We start from the raw sequence: 22,512 nt of genomic DNA, 5'->3' as shown, positions 1-22,512 counted from the left end.
AGAGGAGCACTATATATTTATAACTCATTGCCCAGCCTAACGTCATAGTTCTCCCCAGAGGTTTTTAGCCGGTTGCTCCGCCCGGCTGATTTGAATACCCCGCCCAGCTCTCGGCAGCTCTCATCCTCGGATGCACAGATCTCAGGCTGCTCTGTGTCATCCTTCAGAGGATTGCACACAGCTCAGCCTTCATGTGAAGGAGACACTGGCAGCCCCGCCCCCATCTCATAGCACAAGCTCTGCCTGTGAAATGTATCCACCTAGCTGCGTGTGAATTCTGCATCCTCACAGCTCTGTGTGTACAAACCTCCATATCTCCTAAACTGTATGTCACAATGACCTGTAATTTTCAGGGTGCATAGGGGACCCTCATAGATACTAGTTATTACAATTTCAGCCCCCCAGCTTTAAAGAATTTCAAGATATGGAGGTCACAAATGTAAAAAGTTATGAAAATTGAACTTTGGGGTTGCTGTTTCAGAGGAAAGTGCAACTAGGAGTCCTAATTAGAAAATGAACTCTGCCACTAAATTTTATTGAGGTTGAGGTACAGGAAGGTTACAGTCATGTGTAACAAGGAAGTGCATTGTGATGGACAGTTTTTTTTTTAATGTTGTAATGATGCCATGGTGATGAAAGGTGATCGCCACACGTGTCTCTCACTTCCACCTATAATTTTGTTTCCCTGCACCTCTTACTTCTGGAGATATTGGTGTTTGAGGTAAGATGCAGACAGATATGTGTAACAGAGCAGGCAGCACATTTTGCTAGATAGAGATTTATGTTCTCATAATGCCATACTAATTAAAAAGGTTTAGCCACAAGTGTCCCCCACTTGCACCTACAGTTTCAGTTTCCTATGCCTCCATGTGTACCTTAAAAATTTCAAGTGAATACAACCAACGGTTTAGGAGATCTGAAGGTTTGAACACAGCGAGTTGTTAGGCTGCAGAATATGACATGCAGCTTTTACACTCCCATAGCTATCACACTGCGCTGCCGATGACATTACATACTCCGGATAAACGTCACAGACTGTTTATATAGAATATGGACAGTGATGAGAGGGGGTCACTGTCTGTCTTGTCCCTATCTGATATCACATACATGATGCTATTAAAGCATCGCCACATTTTTAACAATATATTAAAGAGTGACTTTCTCTGTTATGGAAAAATGTGCGTTTTTTTGTTTTTACACTTTTGTGGAGAGGACCTCTCCCCTTAAGTCTTCACTTCCATTTCGGTAAAGACCGAAGGGGAAATCCGCAGCCTCCTGGAATATTTATGTCTCATATCCCAAAAGGCTTTGCACTGCTCCTTGTGTGCATGCATCTTCAGAGGATTTCTTATAATGAAAAAGAAGTGTTCAATCTCATGCATGCACAGTGCAAGGCAGCATTGGACGTACAAGTGAGCATCAGAGAAAAGATGGAAGCTGAGCCAGCATGGGCCTGCGGGGCTAATTTTGTAAAAGAATCAAGTGAAAAAAAAATGTTTTCACAAAAGTTCACTCTAACTAAATATAGACACCGGAGCACACCTGAAGTACGGCTGAATTCACACCGGCAGTAAGGTTACATTTGTCCCTTCCTCATGCCAGGAACTACTACTGCTTAAAAAACTTCTAGCTCTGAAAAAGCCCAGCACTTACCGCCTGTTACCTATCCTAGGTGCCTAGAACTTACCGTCCGTTACCAATCCTAGGTGCCCAGCGCTTACCGTCTGTTACCAATCCTAGGTGCCCAGCACTTACCGCCTGTTACCAATCCTAGGTGCTTAGAACTTACCGCCTGTTACCAATCCTAGGTGCCCAGCACTTACCGCCTGTTACCAATCCTAGGAGCCCAGCACTTACCGCCTGTTACCAATCCTAGGTACCTAGAATTTACCGCCTGTTACCAATCCTAGGTGCCAATTGGGAGAAGGTAGAACACTGAAACAATAAGAGGTTACTGGATACCCATAGCATAAACAACTGGTAGCACTAAATTTGCCGTGTTTTGCCACACCCCCTTTTTTACCACCCGGCAACAGCTTCCTACCACCCGGCTGAAAAAAATTTCTGGGGAGAACACTGAACGTGTGTTTTTAGCATTGGGAAGACACAACTTCTTTCAGGTTTGTATTTTTGTCTGTTTTTGAATCATGTCCCTGCAATAATTTAGGTGTGCAGTAGTTTCTGGAACAGTTGATTAGGTGTCACCCTAGTGAGATATGAAATTACAAACTTTACTGGATTCAGTTTTGTAAGAAGTATTCAAACAAAAGAAACCTTTTAGTACTAATCTAGTAAAATATAGTCTCCATTTATATTGCATATTACTGAGAATAGTATAGGCGAACAGTTGCAACCAAATCATTTACAAGTAGGTTGATTGTAATATGGCTGAGCAAAATGTGTACCATCATAGTTTTTAGCCGGTTGCTCCGCCCGGCTGATTTGAATACCCCACCCAGCTCTCGGCAGCTCTCCTCCTCGGATGCACAGATCTCAGTGAGGCTGCTCTGTGTCATCCATTCAGAGGATTGCTGCCGATGAGAGGTTGAGCACACAGTTCCAGCCTTCATGTGAAGGAGACACAGGCAGCCTCGCCCCCATCTCAGCACGAGCTCGGATTTCTATTTTAAAAAAAAATCTGCCTGTGAAATGTATCCAGTGTGTATAAAGTCTGCATGTCATTCTGCATCCTCACAGCTCTCTGTGTACAAACCTCCATATCTCCGAAGCTGTATGTCACAATGACCTGTAATTTTCAGGGTGCACAGGGGATCCTCATAGATACTAGTTACTACAATTTCAGGCCCCCAGATCTAAAGAATTTCAAGATATGGGGGTCACAAATTTAAAACGTTAGGAAAATTGAACTTTGGGGTTGCTGTTTCAGAGAAAAGTGCAACTAGGAGTCCTAAATTGAAAGTGCAAATTGGGGACCCCGGGGGCCACTAACATAGCAAGGAGCATTGGGGTGGGGCCCCTAAATATATACCTACCTGTCACAAATCTATACCTATGAGACTACTGTCTGCATCTCTTCTTTGTACACCAATTTCTCTGAGGTGGGGGTACAAAACTGAAAATATAGGTGCAAGTGGCGGGCACATTCTCCCCTTACAATCTCATTACTACCGCATCATTAGAACATAAAACACTCTGCCCACTGAAACAATAAGAGGTTACTGGATACCCATGGCATAAACAACTGGGAGCACTAAATTTGCCGTGTTTTGCCACACCCCCTTTTTTTTACCACCCGGCTACAGCTTCCTACCGCCCGGCTGAAAAAAATTTATGCGGAGAACACTGACCATAAGTTTCATTTGTTTGATTACTTCATCACTGAATCTAATAAAGTTTGTAATTTATACAACCCTATTGGTCCCACATCATATCTCGCTAGGGTGACTCCTAAGAAACAATTTGAATGTTCTATAGATTAGTGCAATACCTAACCTATTCAACTACTTATGGTTTTTGGAACAGGAAAACAGACTGCAATAAAGGAATTGTCAAAATGTAGAAAATGTGCTCCCAGTTTAAAAAAAAAAAAATTCATATATTTTTTTTTTTTTCTGTTGAAAAGATTACCTTCCCTGAAGTTAGGGGGTTATCTCTAAAACGAATGTCAAATGGAAATTAAAACCTGGCCGTGGCTTTAAGGCTTCATGGTATATACAAAAACTAATTAGGCTGGAGTTGGGCTTTAAACAGTGTTGAAAGCAGTTTTGTTTTGTCACCTATTATCTGTTTTCCCTTATCCTCTGCAGCTCCTATGTTCTTCTCTTGAGTGGTAGTTTTACCTATGTATTACTCTCATCCTTTACTATGAATTACATACTCTTTAGGAGTTTGACTTTAAGACTCTTATTTGAAGATTGATCATAACTTTTTTATGCTACTTCCTGGTCAGTTTCCTCTTTTGGAGATTGCCTACTTCTACATAATGTGTTCTAATACCGTGTTTCCCCGAAAATAAGACACTGTCTTATATTATTTTTTTCTCCAAGAAATGCCCTAGGGCTTATTTTCAGGTAGGGCTTATATTTTCCCTTCACATCTCTCTCTACAATCATCAGCTCTGCCCCTGGAGAAGTGATGGATTGTGTGAGCCTGGAATACTCGTACGTACGTGGTAGTGATGTTGTAACAGTCCTGCACTCGTGTGACTGTCTGTGATGTCCTTTACTTCCTCCCCCACCACTATGTACAGTATGTGCTGAAGATATTCTACGGTATTTACTTCCTCCCCCACCACTATGTACAGTATGTGCTGAAGATATTCTACGGTATTAAGCTAGGGCTTACTTTCGGGGGAGGGCTTATATTTTGAGCGTGCTGGAAAACAGCCAAAAATCCTGCTAGGGCTTACTTTCGGGGGGTGTCTTATTTTCGGGGAAACACAGTAATAGATGTATCCATCTGTAGATGTTGTTTCTGCTGGATGGTGCTATAATCGGGGTGTGTGCTTCTAATATCGGCTCTTACAGTGCAGTGGTGGGAGGAGGGTGATCATGAGTTCCTTATCACCATCTTTCATAGAACTTGCATCTGTTGTTGAGACGTTTTGGCCAACATTCATTCTGTTCTCTCCTTCTAAGACTATTTTCACAGCTGCTGTATTAATCCAGTGGCTTCAGTATTTTTTAAGCAGGCATTTAGATCAGGTATAATAATATCACTGGCTGTGTACTTGTAATATGTTGGTGAATTGGTAACTATTAAGTCATTCAAAAGGGGTATGAGTGTCAAGGGAGCCACTCTTAAGATGAATAGAGGGGAATCTGCACAGTTGCTATTAATTTAAAATGTAAGCAATAGGTTAAGGAAAATCTGTGATGGACAAAAAGTGGAGGTGTCATTACTGTGAAATAGGGTGAGGTCCTTCCCCACCACACACAATCTGTGAATACTCTACCTGCAGAGCTAAAAACTTGGAATTAGTCTAGCTCTCCACTCATTTATTGTTACTTTGCATTTATAGACCGCTCTCCAGTCCTAGTGAACAATCTGGTTGATCATTATCTGGAAACCAATTCCGAACAAGCAATGTTAATCCTCTCTATGGTACAAGAGCCCCATGACAAGGTAAGGTTCAATGTTTCCCTCTCGCCAGTATATAAAGAATTATGAAAGTCTTTAGGTTTTTCTTCTTTATTTGAAAAATCTTTGTTCCTCTTTAATAGAAAGGCATCTGGTTATTTCACTAGTATGCATATCCATACTCCATGAAACATAGATTCTTTGTAAGGGCACTAATCATCTAGAAAGGTACCCATCTGCTCTTAAAACATACTTTGAAGCTAAGCCATAGCCTGTCTGTTTTTTGCCCACTTGCAGATAGACCTTTCCTGTGCTAATAGCAATTGGTCATAGTTTCTTACCTTCACACAAAAGGAAAATTAAATCTTCAGCTTGACTATTCCTTTTTCATAAGGAGAATTTTTTTTTTCTCTCACTTTCTTGATCTGTACATGTCCAAGATTGGGCATGTGTCATCAGTGGCTTTCCTCCAATGTGGGGGGAAAAAAAGCACTCAACTGAATGCATGCGCAGTGAAGAATCCAGAAGAAAGAAGATGGTGGTGTTAGTTAAAACCCTGGAAAAGAAGCCAAGGCAACGCAGGACTTGTTTGGTGTAGTTTGTACATAGAATGAGGGCTTTTCACAAGTGAAGTAAAATTAATTTTTTTTTTAAATGAAGTTTTATTTTAAGACAGGAGCGACTTGTTCTGATTCCAGTATTTTTGCATATGAGAGAACTATGTACGGGCACTAGAAGTAGGCGGGAGACTGTGTTCACAGAGCAAGAGAGATCAGTCACTGTATTCCTGCACTGAACACCTTCTGCCTCTGGTCACTGATGCCCAAAGCTGGCACATACTGTCTACTCCTTTTGGCTCCCAAGGATAGATGTTTTGCAGGCCTTTTAATTGTGTCACAGTGGCCAAAAAGGGGGCTTACATAGTGTAGGGTCAAGGTAATTTAAAATATTGTTCATTGGTCTTTTTTTAAGGTGCTGAGTAGACTTTAGCTTTAAAAAAAAAAAGGTTATATTGTTAAAAAAAATATTGTCAAGAAATTTCATGATCTGTAGCCAATCATATAACTTTATTGTAACTTATGCACAAATAGCTCTGTATTTTTAATATGATTCTTTTTTTAAAGACTTTGTAAATGAATGAATTGTGTGAATATTTTTAATTTAGTATTTTATTACTAAGGCACCTAAAAATTCCAGAGTATAAATGATTTGTGTGTATATAGTATGTAATTGGTAATAAGCATTCCTTCTCCGTTTCACTATCGGAAAATAGCAACATTCCAAACTAGAAGATCCTGTGCTTGTGAAAGTGGTGCACAAGCAAAGAAATGGGTAAAAATACTTAGAATGGTTAAATGTATTTTTTGGCTTTTTTTTTTTTTTTTTTTTTTTTTTCTTTTCAACTGGCAAGTTTTTGTTGCTGCTTGTGTCCACATTGAAGACAGACCTCTGCCCACTTCTTTGTGTCTTATCCTGCTTTTTATGTAAGGTAAAATTACTGTAACTGTGAATTCTAAGATAATCTCAAGGATATTCTTATCTATAACAGCACCTTTTGGACAGGATAAATGAGTATTTAGGAAAAGCTGCTACCCGCTTATCAACCCTGACATTATTGGGCCATGTTATTCGTCGTCAGCCATCTTGGAAGCACAAGTTGTCTCAAGCACCCGTCTTGCAGTCCTTACTAAAGTGTCTTAAGGTACTTAATAAACCTTCATTTGTTCACCTGTATCTGCCTTTTACACCTAAAGTGCTTAGTCCAGACCTTAAAGTCTATGTACAACCTAATATTATTTTTTTAATAATATTATAGTGTAGAGAAAGTTTTTGGTGTACAATTGGAGAATTTTTTACAATGTTTGTTTTTGGGGCAGCATTAAAATATTTGATTGTACAAATAGAGGCGTGAATCTACTAAATGGGGACAAGGTTCTAAAATATTAGAGTATCTAATTTTTGCCTACTCTATCCAAAACAGAAGAAAAAGTTTTCTAGAGATTTTCTGCACAAGACATTAAAGTCACCATTTTAAATCTTTAACTCAGTCCTAAATTCAGTGTTCTACCCCTCTAATTCAGAGATACAGCCTAAACCCTTATTGACAATAAATCAATCACTTTTACATGGTATCTCAACCTACTGTAACTTTAGCTGCCTTGACAGTGGGCATCACTTTGCATATGTGCAAAGAGAGGCTGCATACCAAAACACTTTGTAGCTGAGTATTAAGGCAAGCAGTATGTGAAATTTTACATGATAAATGACTGTCCTGTAAATGTTACAGTAATTCACTTGTCTGTATCTGCTGATAATACACCACAGTTTTGCCACAATATTTTTATAGACAGACACAGATGTTGTGGTTCTGACCACCGGAGTCCTAGTGTTAATCACTGTTCTGCCAATGATTCCGCAGTCGGGGAAACAGTATCTGCATGATTTCTTTGACATTTTTGGCCGCCTGTCAGGCTGGTGCTTGAAAAACCCAGGTGAGTGTAAAATCTTCTCTCGTACTGTAGTCTTGTATAAGGTAACAGCTCTATTGTAAAAAAGGGACCATCTACTCCTTTAAGTGACTGAGTTTAAAGCAGAGCTAAACCCATGCTACTCATCTGTTCCTGTTCCGTTGCAGGGGTCACCATCTTTTTCTCAAGATGTCTTTTGAAAGACTGGGGAATATGTAACTCCCACACAGGCATGCAGAATTTCTGGGGATTTTGGCAACCAAAGCTTAGTTGCACATGCCCAGCTCAGTTTTCTTAACAAATAGCTGGCTCTATCAGGCAGGTAGGAGGGATTATTGCAAAAGGGACATTGCCAGTCCCCTTTAAAAATTCACAGGTCCATAGTTCTCCCCAGAGGTTTTTAGCCGGTTGCTCCGCCCGGCTGATTTGAATACCCCGCCCAGCTGATTTGAATACCCCGCCCAGCTCTCGGCAGCTCTCATCCTCGGATGCACGGATCTCAGGCTGCTCTGTGTCATCAGTTCAGAGGATTGCTGCTGGAGAGGTGAGCACACAGCTAAGCCTACATGTGAAAGAGACACAGGCAGCCCCACATAGAATAGAAAAATTGGATATACTAACGGGGCAGGCATTACAAAGTTGTAACAAATATTTGGGAGAAGGTAGAACACTGAAACAATAAGAGGTTACTGGCTACCCATGGCATAAACTGGGAGCACTAAATTTGCCGTGTTTTGCCACACCCCCTTCTTTACCACCCGCCTACAGCTTCCTACCACCCGGCTGAAAAAAAGTTCTGGGGAGAACACTGCAGGTCATTATTGCAATAAGTGAAATTGCACTTTATTGGAATACAAATAGGGTTTCCTTTCTTTTCTAAATCATAGAACATGTTTCTCCTATTTATGGGAAGAGTGGGAGGAACCTAGTGGGAATTGGCATATTTAAGAATGTGACATAATCCATTGTATGATTCACTTGATTTTATGCTAAAATTGTGATCCACAATGCTGTAGTTTGGATTGTATCATTGCTATCTAACTGCAGGAGATCACAGCAAAGATTACATTTAGGTAAGAAACGTCACTTTTTAGGTCTCTAAAAGAACAAAACTACCTGATTCGTGCAATAAAATGGTTACTATACTTGCCTTTCTCTTGGTCCATGTATCTAGCTTTCTCTCCATTGTGTGGCAATTTCTGACTGAAGATTCATTATTCCACAATTGCAGAAATGTTGGATTTCAGAGTCTTTTGCAGCGCACTTCTGTTTCATCCACTAAGTCATTTTGCAATTTAGGGGTTGTGGAGGGGGGACCATGGGGGACATAGCCATCTAATGTTTCATGGAAGTGTCCAATGCTATAGACTTTTGAGGAACAGAGCAAAATTAATAGACGTGGGCTCTGACAGGTGTGTGTAATAGGCCTTTTTTTGCAGAGTCCTGCCATTAAAATGTTTGAGAGCCTTGACAGGGTCTCTTTGTTATGGACTTTATAATAAGGGTATTTCACTGTGAGATTAGAACCTGAAATCTTAACACGTTAAAGAGAAATGTGCTGTACCCGAACCATATGAAGAGCTAAAAAGTAATCTGTTTTATAGCAGCTCGTAAATTATCACTTTCACTGATGTTAGAATAGCCATCAAATTAAGATTTTGATTGAGATTTTTTTAATTTTTTTTATTTTTTTCCTCCCATTGGTTACTGTATTCTGTCAACCCAATTGCTTATTTGAACTACCCTATTTAATAAGCCTGTGGAAGGTAACAATTTGAAATGCAGTGCCAAAATTTGAAATCCTGCTGACAGTTTTATGTAGTTGTACATTTGGTAGAGTTATGTGGAAACTGTTCATGCTAAAATGTTCTCTTTATTTGTTTGTTTCAACTACACTTTGCTACTGGCTTGGCATCTGAGGTGAACAGGTAAAGTAACTGGCTCGTGTTTGTTCTTTTCATGGTAGGTCATGTAGCAGAGACGTGTGTTGTCCATCTTCATGCCAGTGTGTACGCCCTCTTTCATCGCCTCTATGGGATGTATCCATGCAACTTTGTGTCCTTCCTACGATCTCATTACAGCATGAAAGAAAACCTGGAGACATTTGAAGAAATAGTCAAGGTAAAACAGGGAAAAATCTGTTTTCTAGCAACAAGCAGCAATGATTTAGTGGTGGTATCAAGAGCATGTTCCTTCTGTTTTAATATGTTGGTTAAATATGGCTGTTGTCATTTCCAAAATTTATTTTGATAAATCCATTGATCTAGCATGACAACTCTTTAGGTTTGTAATGTCACTTGGTAAAACACAGAAATCTTGAGATGCAGCGATAATAAAAGCCAGCATATGAGCCAACTTGCCAACAGCTGTATGAATAAAAAGCAACAGACTTTCAAATTTTAGGATTTTGAGATCTTAATGAATACATTTTTTTTTCTTTTCAGCCAATGATGGAACACGTGCGAATTCATCCTGAGCTGGTTACTGGTTCCAAAGACCATGAATTGGACCCAAGCAGGTATTCTTTTTCATGTGAATGTTTGTTTTATGTTTAAACTCTGGACTACTCACTAAAAAAAAAAAATCACTTAAAGTCTGTAATTGTTGTGGATGGATGCTGTTAAAACTTTCAACTCTGATGTTAACATGGAAAGCATACACCAACACTGCATAGAGCATATGGCACATACCAACTAAGCCCAGTAAGTGTGGAAATCTCTACAAAATTATTACCTTTATCCTTATCTAATGCCCCTAAAGAACTGCAGGTTTAGTCCTTATTCATATTCCTGGCACCCTCTAATAGACAGTTCTGAGGCCACTCTTAAGGATTGGTGTGCTGTTGATGCTCTGATAGCCTGTACTTCTGAGATATCAGTATTGGTAAAAGAAGCTATTTCTGGATTCTCAAGTGCAGACTTGGCACTTGCTGTATTATCTGGAAGCCAGTTAGGTCTTTGTGGTTTTGTAAAATTTAAGTTAAATCCCCTTTTATGGTTCTCAAATTTTAAAAGAAACAACTCAGATGCAGTTGAACTGCAGACTTTTTGAGCAGACAATGTGTCTCTGAACACCTTAGACTTCATTTGGCTGCCTCTGGCAGCCATGCACGCCCAAGCCATCACACTGCCTCCACCATGTTTTACAGATGATGTGGTATGCTTTGGATCATGATCTGTTCCACACCTTCTCCATGCTTTTTTCTTGCCATTATTCTGGTAAAGGTTGATCTTGGTTTCATCTGTCCAAAGAATGTTTTTCCAGAACTGTGCTGGCTTTTGTAGATGTTTTTGTGCAAAGTCCAGTCTAGCCTTTCTTTTCTTGAGGCTTATGAGTGGCTTGCACCTTGCAGTAAATGCTCTGTATTTACTTTTATGCAGTCTTCTCTTTATGGTAGAATTGGATATCGATACGCCCACTTCCTGGAGAGTGTTGTTCACTTGGTTGGCTTTTGTGACGGGGTTTCGCTTCACCATGGAAATGATTTTGCGATCATCCACCACTGTTGTCTTCCGTAGACGTCCAGGTCTTTTAGTGTTGTGGAGTTCACCAGCGCTTTTTCTTTCTCATTATGTACCAAACTGTAGATTTTGCCACAAGTAGCAATTTTTCGGATAGGTTTTTACTGTTTTTGCAGTTAAGGATGGCTTGTTTTACCGGCATGTAGAGCTCCTTTGACCGCATGTTGTCTGCTTAGGTGCCAGTATCAATCCTTCATGTAGGCTGCAGTATAATCTGAAGATATAAAATTTTTTGTGTCCTTCAATGGACTAAAAATAATGTTTTTTTTGTCTAATTTTTTTGCTGCTGTTTTGAACTTTGTGGCATTTTATGGTTCAATATGTTTTTGTTGAAAAATACAAAATAAAATGTATATATTATAAATGATTGTTAAATGGTGTAAAGAATATAAACAACAATATAAACTTCTGGAAAGAAAATACATTAGATATCAGTATAAATAAGTAACCAGAACAATAGAAACCATACAGTAAGCTTATTTTTTTGAGATAGCGGCAGGTGCAGCAGGATTTTGAAGGGATAGAATGGGGGTGAGGGAGACACCATATGGAGTGGGACCAAGGGGGGTAGTGAGACATGGCAATGTCTGGGTTAATGATTAGTTATCTGAGAAGAGGTACTAAGCCTGTGTTTCAGCCTCGAAGAATACTGTAGTGTTCCAAGCATGCCCAGTGGCCATTAAAATTCTTCATACAATCATTATCAAAGGCCCAGATTTCCTCTGTTCTTATTTCCTTTGTAGCATAATTGTATGCTGTATAAATTTACTCCTATGCTTTTCATAGGTGGAAAAGGTTGGAAACACATGACATTGTTGTAGAATGTGCCAAAATCTCTTTGGACCCCAATGAAGCCTCCTATGAAGAAGGATATTCTCCATTTTCCACTCGCCTATGGCAAAGGCAGCAGGAAATGACATCCAGTCCTTACACTGAAATCTGCAGCAACCATGGTATGTAGGAGTCTGAACAAAAGGGTACCTACGGGATGTTACATGTGAGTGTGCAGTGTTTTAACATTGCATGGACACTTGATAGTTATGAAGATTGAAGTTAATTTTACAGGAAAGAACTTTTGCTGACTTGTGTTTAACTGCCACTGTGGTGACGTATATACAGTTCTAAATGGTGGTATCCTTCAAAAAAAAAAAAGGATAATGTTTGATGTAGTAATATGTGCAAAGCAATATGGCCAATAATTTGCCTGCTCAGTATTTATTACTGCTTAATAAAAAAAACTTATAATGGTTGCCTTCTGCATATGACTGAAGTTTTGTCAGTGACAGAAAATAGCCATCATACCAGAATTTTAAGTGTTTAATACTAAAACTTTTTTTGTATTTTTGTTGAATAGTGTGGAAAGATTAGAACCTCTGTTAGCTTTGTTTTGTCCCCAAGTTTGTTCTCGTCGAATGATATACAGATATTCCCAGGTTACATACGAGATAGAAACTGTAGGTTTGTTTCTAAGTTGAATGTGTATTTAAGTTGGAACAGGTACATTATTTTAATAAATGCAATTAGGACAAATGTTTGTTTCAACATATTAGGCAGTGTGGTGTCAGTTAATGTCTAAAAACCTCACTGAGTTAATCACAAACAAAGCAAAAAAAAAAAAAACAAGAAAAACTTTATGAAGCCTAGACATTCATTAACTTTTGTAGCAAGCTGTGCTTTAATATGCAAAAAGAAACACCTGCAGAGTTTTTCTTGGTCATTAAAGAGTTACAAGATGTTGCTCAGCTCTGTTTAGCAAAAGTTTTGTTCTGCAAGTCATGCAAACTGCCCCATATCCAGCCTCTGCTCTGCACAGAAACAGCAGGGAAGCCCGTTATGCCGAATGTCCTTAACTTGGGGACTACCTGTACCCTTTGATATCTAGTAAAAATATATATCTTCCTAAGGGACGATGCATGCAGCCTGTGTCTTTGACATTTGGTAGTAAAGCAATTATATGGATAGCAGCCTCTGACACTTTTAAAACATTAGTAGGTTAAATATCAGATTTCAGGTCCACTGTAAATCAAATAAATAAAAAAAAAAATTCCCCCTAAACTGTTTACTACTTGCGTTTAGGAAGCAACGCCTCCACACCATTTTCCACCCCTAGACTGTTTACACAGGATCCACAGCACCATACTGGTCCCCAAGCACTTCTGCTGCAAGCAGAGGCACAGGTAAGGAAATGCCTCTTTTGTTTACTTTGCTGGTAGTTTGACATTATTCAGTTATTTAGTGTAGTCTCTTGCATTGGTTGCCTAGGTTGTTTGCAGGGAAAGGGTAGTGTTTAATAGATTTTTCTTTATTTATCGACAAAGGCTTGTATACTTTATGATCATTTAGAGACTGTGCCATGTGTATTTTGTGCTTGTATCAAAAAATCATTACTACTTTAAAGTTTATTAATACTGGTAAAAATTGCATATTTTTTAGGGTAAAAGTACATGTTTAATTGGTGGGTGCAAAATACTTGCATAGTTTAGGAGTACATAGTGTTGTAATAAAACGGTACACAATAACTTTTCCAATCCTTGTAAAGTTGATAGAAACATTTTTATTCAATAAAGTTACCTTATGGCCACCTTCACTGTTCCTTTGTTACTTGGTATATTTGCAAAATTACAGAACTCTTTTTGGAGCCCAACTACCATATGTGGAATGGCAACACCCCCCAGCTCTCCTGTTGGTCTGACATCAGATTCTTCCCTGCCTCCTTCTCGTCCTCTCAGCAAAGTTCTGATTACACCTGGTAGGTATTGTAGCAAAATTATCTGTAAACTGTTGTATCTTAGCATCTAAATATAGGTTAGTTTTAACTCACAGCTATATGATACAACATCCCAGGCATTTTGTCACATGCTTACCTTATGTAAAAAAACTAACCCATCTCCTCAGAGATCATGTAACTAATTTCTCTTAGGCTTTTTGAGCTTTACTTTTTATGGACATAGGGTATATTTTTACCTACTGCATGTATCTAGAGAACTGTTTGCTTGGTATTCCAACAGCCTTAAGCAGTGCAATCTTATAGAATTGCCTTGTAAAAAAATGAGTTGTTACTAATTATAGAAGATATGTACTGTACTAGTGAAACTCAGCAATCAATTAAAAATAGGTAAAATACTGTAACTACAAATCATCATTGTGCTTGTTCTATTTTCGTAGGTGGAAAAATAACTCCCATGGGCACCCTAGTGACCTCTCCTCCTGTTAATAGCTCTGATGAGTCTGCAAACCCTACAAATATTTCCTCCACCACAACTCCCTCCAAAAAGGTAAGGTTTGCAGAAATATTCAGTGGGGATTCCTTGTTCATCTCTCTACCAAATTTATTGCTGATGTAAGTCTCTATTTTTTAGTATGAAGGCCATGATCAATTCAAGCTCAATCAGCAGGTCATAAGGGAAGAAAAGGGCTCTGGTAAGCTGCTAACATTCTTCAGCATCATCTAAATAAGGATTGTTTATTTCCTCCTAACAATGCATTGTTATAAGGTATTTATTTATTTTATTTTATTTTTGTATGTTTATTGAAAATTTTTCGAACAAAATTAGAAAAACAAGAAGATAAACAGCGAAACATTGCACAAAGAACAGTAAATAAAATAGGAGAGAAAAAAAGGGAGCAATAATAAAGGGAATGGAAAATTACAGGATCAACAAAATTAGGACAACTACACACCCAGAGGCCTAGGAAAAGCTGGAGAGTAACCAGCTCCTCCCATGAATAGAGATTATAGGTTACATGAGGCTAGTAGAAAGAGTTAAGCTGCCAAAATTACCTTACAGTATTATCCCATGCAATCACTCAGCAATATTTACTCGACATGTATTGACTTCAGTTGAATTAATAAAAAGAACAAGTATAATTGAACAATAGGAGTTGACCCAAGAAACCAACATAGAAGGGTGAGGAGGAGGAAATAGAATTGTGACAATAATATAGACCTGGGAGACTAAGGATTTAACTGGACAACTGGAAATAATGATCCCAGCTTTCCCATGTTTTCTCACATTTGTCAACTGTATTCCTAAGTAAAGCTGTAAGGTACTCCCAATAGGCGAACCTACTGCATCTGTTTAGAGGATCCAAAGATAACTGTTGTTGGACTACATCTGGGAGTAATTGATTAACTCAAGACCAATATTCCTAAATGAGGGGACAGAATGTGCTCCAGGGTACCCCGGTGAGCTCTACAACGCCAGCAAATAGGGTCAACACCAGACAACAGCCGGTGGAACACATCCGGAGTAATATATCATCTGAAAATGATTTTGTACAAAGTTCAAATTTATCACAGAGTTTAGTGAAAGAGAGTAGGTTCTTCTCCACTGGGTGTGGTAAATATCTAATTTGAAATAGAGCCCTGACATGACCCCTGATATGCAAAGGCACTGCATCCGTTTTTGACGCTTTAATTTTGTAACCCAACACTTCACCATAGATATGTGGTTTTCTCCAGAGGTTCAGAAGGGACCTAGTTGGTTGTTTCAAAGTTAAGAGGACATCGTCTGCGTACAATGATATTTTATAAGATTTCTCCTTATTTGACACTCCCTGAATATTTGGGTTAGATCTGATATAGACCGCTAAGGGCTCAATACACAAGGCAAAGAGCAGGGGTGACAGGAATCGACCTTGTCTTGTACTATTCTTTAAAGGGAACATTGTAGACAATGCATGTGGTAGTTTAACTGAGGCTGAAGGGGACTTGTACAAGGATTTGACCGCCCTAAGAAAAGGCCCAAACTAAGCACTAAGGACAGGGTTTTTGTTTTTATGAGGATGTCAATAATATTTACAACCCTCCTAGTATTATCGCTGGCGTGGCGATGGGGTATAAAACCTGTCTGATTTCCATGGATGAGAGAAGGGAGGAATTCAGATAGCCTAGTAGCTAGAATTTGTGTGAAGATCTTTAAGTCAGAGTTCAAAAGTGCTACAGGCCTGTAGCTCGAGCAATCTATTGGATCCTTACTGATTTTGGCACCACTGTGATAGAAGCTAGATGGGCAATAGGTTTTCATATAGTCATTAAATAATACCAGAAGATGTGGTAAAATGTCTCGTAAGAAGGTTTTATAATATAAGTATGGTAAGCCTTCTGGACCTGGAGTTTTAGTGCATGGCAGCTGACTATTTTTCGAAATTTCTTCTTCTTCTTCTTCTGTGATAGGGTTAATCCACACTTGCTAGGTAGGAATCTATTTTCGGCTGTAGATTCACCCCAAGGGAGTTCTGGGTTTTGTGAACTGTTTGATAGAGGTGGGTATTGTAGGCCTCAAACTGTGAAGCAATATGAGATGGGTCATACCGCACTATACCTCTCATCTTTATTGGCCATTGGTGACTAATTTGCATGTCTCAATTTGTGTGCAAGAAGAGTATCTGCCTTTTTCCCTTTGTGATAATATTATTGACGGGTTCTTTGCATCATCTGGTGGTATGTTTTAATGTATTTTTTTTTTTTTAACTACGAAAACTTTTTATCTGTGAAGTGGTACTTGTTTCAAGACCACAAAGTACTACTCTGCTAGGAATTGTTTGTATTTAGCATTACTATGTATTTAAACATTTTCAGAAATGTTAACCCTTTTAGGGGTAATAGATGCAACAGTCATACTTTTTAACCACTTCCCTCAGTCACTGAGAGAAGCTGTAAAACCAAACTTCTGTCATGTGTGTGTTTATAATTTCTGTCTGGTGTGATAGAATGTAGCAGTGTATGTAGCAGGTCAGCTTTTATTTTATAACACCAAATAGTAGCCAGTGGAAAAATAAATGGTCTTTCATACAATTTGCAATAAAAATACATAAACATGTACTTACATGTAACATTTAAATGCAGTGCTTGGGTATGTGTGTATATGTAGCTGTATAGATAGAGAGAGAGAATTGTAGTTGCCTTTCCCTGTAGAAACACAGTATCTGGATGACAGAAAAGGAATACAGAAAATTACTATCTGACCCCTGATATCCTTATAAAGTGAACATTTTAATGCATAATGCTATCAAGAAAGAGAAATTTTAGGGGTGAGATATGTTGAGTGATATGTAGGTGAGGATAACCTACCTCCCTTTAATATTTTACAAATATATATATATATATATATATATATATAAGAGCTCTTATATAAGAGGTCTTTTGTGCTTACTAACATTGCTTTGCTTGTAGTTTGGCCGCATGTTTTTTTTTTTTTTTTAAGAATACATCTGCAGTGTATTACAAATTGATGCTGCAAATGACTTACTTTCTGCTATATGCTCTTTATACCCACAGAAGATTCTTCTAAAGATGTGAAGACTGTGTCTCTGAGTAAACTGTCCGAAGTGATAGGAGAGCTGGCTGCTGAACACAACAATACGGAAGAAGGTGAGCATTAACAATCTAGTATTTAGGGATGTTGCCCTTTGCCTACTACACTTGAAATTTAGAATCACACAGTGAGCATCTTTGGTTTGCTTAGGGGTAGTTCCTTTCAGGGACACATCTCCTACATGCACGTTTACTCATTTACTGCAATGTGATACTTCCTAAATATTTGTTCAGTGATTTGTTTATGGAATGAATTTGTTCTAAAGAGGTTTGTTCTAGCGAGAGACCGAGTGTCCAAACTACAATCCAAAACCTACTTTTTTAACGCAAGGTGCCAACACAGCAATTTAACCTGAATACTGAGACTTTAGTTAGGCAAAAAACAACTCCTACATTAACCTCTTTTTGTCTTAAAAGAAAAAAACACAAAAACAGAGCTTTCAATGATGCAAACAACTTTTTTATTGAAAGGTAAATGTTTGCATTTGGCATGTTTTTGAACAAATAATGTGATTTTTGCCTTTTGTATGCATGCTGATAATTTGTCTAACCTTGGCTCATACTGATATAAATGAAAGCTGAAAACAGCAGCTCACAAGCATAAAATGATCCAAACAAAGTAAGAAAAGGGGGTGGTCGTGAGCCGCATTTCAAGATAGCCGCTTGTTAATCGGGCTCCGCATCCTCCGAGTGTGCCATAACCCTAGCAATCAGTCTGAGCAGGACTAGCTACTCCTCAAGCCGGATTACTTACCCTACACACCAGCACCAATGGAATGAAGAAGAAATCCCGCACGATGCACACGCAAAAGATCCTGGGCGCTGTCCTGTCCTTGCGGTGGGAATCCCAAGATGGTGGCTGCATGTGTCTACTCTGCTGTGCCTCCAGAGTTAGGGGGGTCCCAGAGTCCATTGTTGATGTGCCCGGCTTTACTTTGGCATTATTGCAGGAATTGCTTCCTGATTACCCACCTGGAAGGCTGGAATTAAATCAGGTTCACCGTGCACTTGGCCCCAAGAAGCTAGATGGTCCCCCCAGAGACATTATTCTCAAACCTACCTTTTATAAGTCAAAATAAGCTATTTTAAAAGCATCCTGGAGTAAGAGGGACCTGGTTTTTCAATCCTACCCTTACCAGATCTAGGCTGATTTAGCACCGCAGATGATCCTGAAGAGGAAAGCCCTTAAGCCTTATCTTCAGATCCTGCAACGTATGGATATCTGGTACAGATGGGGGTTTCCTTTTAAACTTCAATTAGCCTACCGCAATCGACCATTTTCCATCTCCTCTCCTGATGAGGCCCAAGAGTTGTTTGTTCACCTACTGCTTCGCTCTTTACCATCGATCGGTCTCCCCTGCCAAGTCACCACCTGTGTCACAACAATCTCCAAGACTTTTTCTCCTATTTGGGATAAAGTTCCAAAACAGGGACGCTTTCCTGCTTGGGGACTGTCGAGATTACCTGATCATTCCCAGAGGTCTGAAGATTATTATTATTATTACACAGTATTTATATAGCGCCATCATATTATGCAACGCTGTACAAAGTCCATAGTCATGTCACCAGATTGATCTGCATTTACAAGAATTACTGTTACAGCATTCCCCCCCCCCCCCCGTCCAATTGTTTGGTTAGAGACTGTTACAATCACTTGATATCTAGATGGCTGTAAAAGATATTTCCTCTGGCTGTAACAGGTATTTCCTCTATCTGAAAAGATATTAACATTGTCTCAGGAATAAGTATATTTTGGTTGATGCTGCTGAGTTTTGATTCTTGATTAGCCTTTTGTGGGCCTATGTCAGCCGCTCGGGGGCTCCTGGCGTCTCCCAAGTTTTGTCTTGTCCATGTAAAAGATTAGTCTCCGCCAAGGCAGAACCTGTTGTTACTATGGGGCCCTTTATCCGGGTTTATTTGTTTTGTATGTGCTTGTCTCTTGTCTCTCCTCCCCTTTACCCCATCCGGGGATTTTTTTGTTTACCATGTTTTTTTGGATATACCCAATGGCCCTAAAGTAAATACTGTTATGCCGATTTGTGTATAAGGGGGCTGATGAAAAATTGCTGTTTCCTTTTTTGTTGTAAATGGCTGACTCTAAATTTTTATCTAATATCCCACAATGTTCAAGGGCTAATATCCCCTACTAAAAGGAGAAAGGCATTTAATTATTCTTCTCTGGGTGCTCATATTGTACATCCATAATCGGAGCCCAAAGCACTTCCATTTAAACAGGCAAGGTCACGTTGGGATCCTGGTCACGTGCCCAAATTATAAGTGCAATGGGAATTAATCCAGGGAATTGACACAGGAATTGGAACAGATTTGGACATATAATTATACTCTGCAACTTCTATCTCCTGCCTTTGGACTGATTTATCCACCTGGACTCAAACACATCCTCTGCTGCTGGTGCTGCTACCATTCTAAACTGGTATTTCATCAAACCATCTCTTTGACTGAATCATCATCCCTCACTCCTGGAACTCGGTAAGTTTACAAGCCTCACTTGAACCCATATTATTGGACTGCTTCTCTTGGACTTCAGTTTGCCACATTGTTTATTGTACGCATATGGTTCCCAATTATCTGTAAAAATGTTTTTTTCATCCTGCTCTCTTTGTTGGCACTACTCCCTGTACTCCCCAGTCTGATAACTCATTGTCTCTCTTCTCCTTCACTCTCCTTATTTCTCTGTCTGTGCTCCTCCACCTTTCTACTCTACTGATACTCTGGTGACATCCCACTCAACCCTGGTCCCCCACACAGCCTCCACTTTCCATATACTCTCAGCAAGATACTCCCTTTTCCTAACTTCATCCCCATTCACCCTACCCATAAGTCCTTACCCCCTCTCTCTGGCAGTCTATAGAATGCCAGATCTGTTAGCAACAAATAACCTCCATACACAACCGTCTCCTTTCTAAGTCTCTGAACTTTCTGACTCTAACTGAAACTTAGCTTTCCTCCTCTGACTTTGCTACTGCTCTCTCCTATGGAGGCCTGCAATTTACACATACCCCTAGACCTGGCAATAAAGTAGGGGCTTCTGTGGGTCTCCTTCTCTCACCTAACTGTACATACAGAGTCCTTCCTACCCCACCTTCTCTCATTTTCACCTCATTTGAAGTCCACTCTGTCCGACTATTTAGTCCCTTCCCCCTCATTGTTGCTGTTGTCTACTGCCCCCCTGGCCCAGTTTCACTATTTTTGGATAACTTTGCATCCTGGCTCCCACACATTCTTTCTCATGACCTGCCCACCCTCATCCTTGGTGATTTTAATGTTGCAATGGATGAGGCAGCCTTACCTCCTCAGCCAAACTGCTCTCCATTACCTCCTCATTTGGACTCACACAGCACATCAATGGCCCCACACACCTAGCCGGACACACTTTAGACCTGGTATTTTCTAAACTCTGCAACCTCACCCTCCTTGACAACTCCCCATTTCCCCTTTCTGATCATAACCTTATCACCTTCAACCTATCAAACCCTTGCCCTCCCTTGCCACATCCCAGACTTGGTCAATGGCAGAGAGATATCCGTAACCTTGACCACAACCTTTTCTCAAACTGCCTTGCGTCCCTAACCCCCTCCCTCTCCAAAATCACCTCCCCAGATGAAGCTGCCACCATGTTAAACCACTCTCTTTCCCTGGCTTTGGATAGTATTGCTCCTGCCACCTACTGCTACCCCCGCCCTGCCAACCCCCGACCCTGGCACAACAATCACACCAAACAGCTATAAAAGACTGTTGGTGCAGCTGAGCGCAAGTGAAGGAAATCTGGCCTCAGTGCTGACTTCATGGACTACAAAGCCAAGCTTCAAAGCTTTAACACAGAGCTCACTGTCACCAAGCAAAACTATTTCTCCACAGTCATTTCCTCTCAAGCTTCCAACCCACGCAACCTCTTCTCTACAATTGACTCCCTCCTAAACCCCACACCTGCTCCCCCCACAACATCCTTCTCTGCCCAAGACTTTGCCACCTACTTTAGAGATAAAATAGACAAAATTAGACATGATGTTTCTGCCCACCGTGCCACTCCAACCATACCCACCCCTTCCACCTGTAAATCATCACTGGCAGTCTTCAGCCCTGTTACTGTGGACGAAGTCTTAACTCTTCTCTCATCATCTCCGTCTACTACATGCCCACTTGACCCAATTCCCTCTGACCTACTCCGTGCCCATTCCTCCACCCTGGCCCCTGCCCTAACCGAACTATTCAACCTCTCCCTTTCTACTGGTAACTACCCCTCAGCTTTTAAACATGCCATAATTCTCCCTAACCTTAAAGAAACCCTCACTGGACCCCTTCCTACCATACAACTACCGTCCTATCTCCCTTCTCCCATATGTCTCCAAACTTCTTGAACGCCTTGTCTCCAAAAGACTCACCCACTCTCCTCCCTGTTGGTGTTCCCCAAGGGTCAGTCCTTGGACCGGTCCTCTTTTCTCTGAACACCTCCTCTCTCGGTAGTCTCATATCCTCCTTTGGCTTACAGTACCATCTGTATGCTGATGACACTCAAATCTGTCCACCCCTGACCCGTCTCCCTCAGTCCTGGATAAGGTCTCATGCTGCCTGTCAGCCATCTCATCATGGATGTCTGACCGATTCCTGAAACTCAACCTGGATAAGACAGAACTCCTCATCATTCCCCCCTCAAATTCCAAATCTCCCCCTGACATATATCTAACTGTTAACACTGTTATTCGGCCCTCCCCTCAGGCACGTTGTCTTGGTGTCAGCTTTGACTTGGCCCTCTCATTTACCCCCCACATTTCCAGGTCCTGTCACTTTCACCTACACAACATCTCCAAAATCCGCCCCTTCCTGTCCCCTGAGACCACCAAACTCCTTGTACATGCTCTTATCTCTTATCTAGACTACTGTAACATCTTTCTCTCTGGTATTCCACTAACCCGACTCTTCTCTACAATCTATCATGAATGCTGCAGCCAGACTCATCCATCCTTCTCTCCGCTCCTCTTCCGCTGCATCTCTTTGTAGTTCTCTCCATTGGCTTCCATTTCACCTTAGAATCAAATTCAAGCTTCTGTGCTTTGCCTTTAAATCCCTACACAGTTATTGTCCCACTTACATTTCTGAATTGGTAAAAAAAATACTCCCCCTGCCGCTCTCTCCGCTCCTCTAATGA

The 22,512-nt window shown here is 40.2% G+C and overlaps 1 protein-coding gene across 4 annotated transcripts in view; it reads left to right on the top strand.

Moving 5' to 3' along the window:
* Positions 1 to 22,512, top strand: part of TSC1 (TSC complex subunit 1) — a 62,309-nt gene that overhangs the window by 14,507 nt on the left and 25,290 nt on the right. For all 4 annotated transcript variants that reach the window (XM_072429670.1, XM_072429672.1, XM_072429674.1 and 1 more), the window contains 11 exons: positions 4,982 to 5,085; positions 6,590 to 6,742; positions 7,388 to 7,532; positions 9,475 to 9,629; positions 9,953 to 10,026; positions 11,816 to 11,982; positions 13,106 to 13,206; positions 13,655 to 13,778; positions 14,195 to 14,304; positions 14,389 to 14,449; positions 17,310 to 17,402. In XM_072429670.1, the coding sequence (XP_072285771.1) occupies positions 4,982 to 5,085; positions 6,590 to 6,742; positions 7,388 to 7,532; positions 9,475 to 9,629; positions 9,953 to 10,026; positions 11,816 to 11,982; positions 13,106 to 13,206; positions 13,655 to 13,778; positions 14,195 to 14,304; positions 14,389 to 14,449; positions 17,310 to 17,402 (1,287 nt within the window). The remainder of the gene's footprint in view (positions 1 to 4,981; positions 5,086 to 6,589; positions 6,743 to 7,387; positions 7,533 to 9,474; positions 9,630 to 9,952; positions 10,027 to 11,815; positions 11,983 to 13,105; positions 13,207 to 13,654; positions 13,779 to 14,194; positions 14,305 to 14,388; positions 14,450 to 17,309; positions 17,403 to 22,512) is intronic.

This window comes from Pyxicephalus adspersus, chromosome Z, assembly GCF_032062135.1.
Source record: "Pyxicephalus adspersus chromosome Z, UCB_Pads_2.0, whole genome shotgun sequence".
Classification (NCBI taxonomy): Eukaryota; Metazoa; Chordata; class Amphibia; order Anura; family Pyxicephalidae; genus Pyxicephalus; species Pyxicephalus adspersus.
This window is presented reverse-complemented; position numbering and strand designations above follow the sequence as displayed.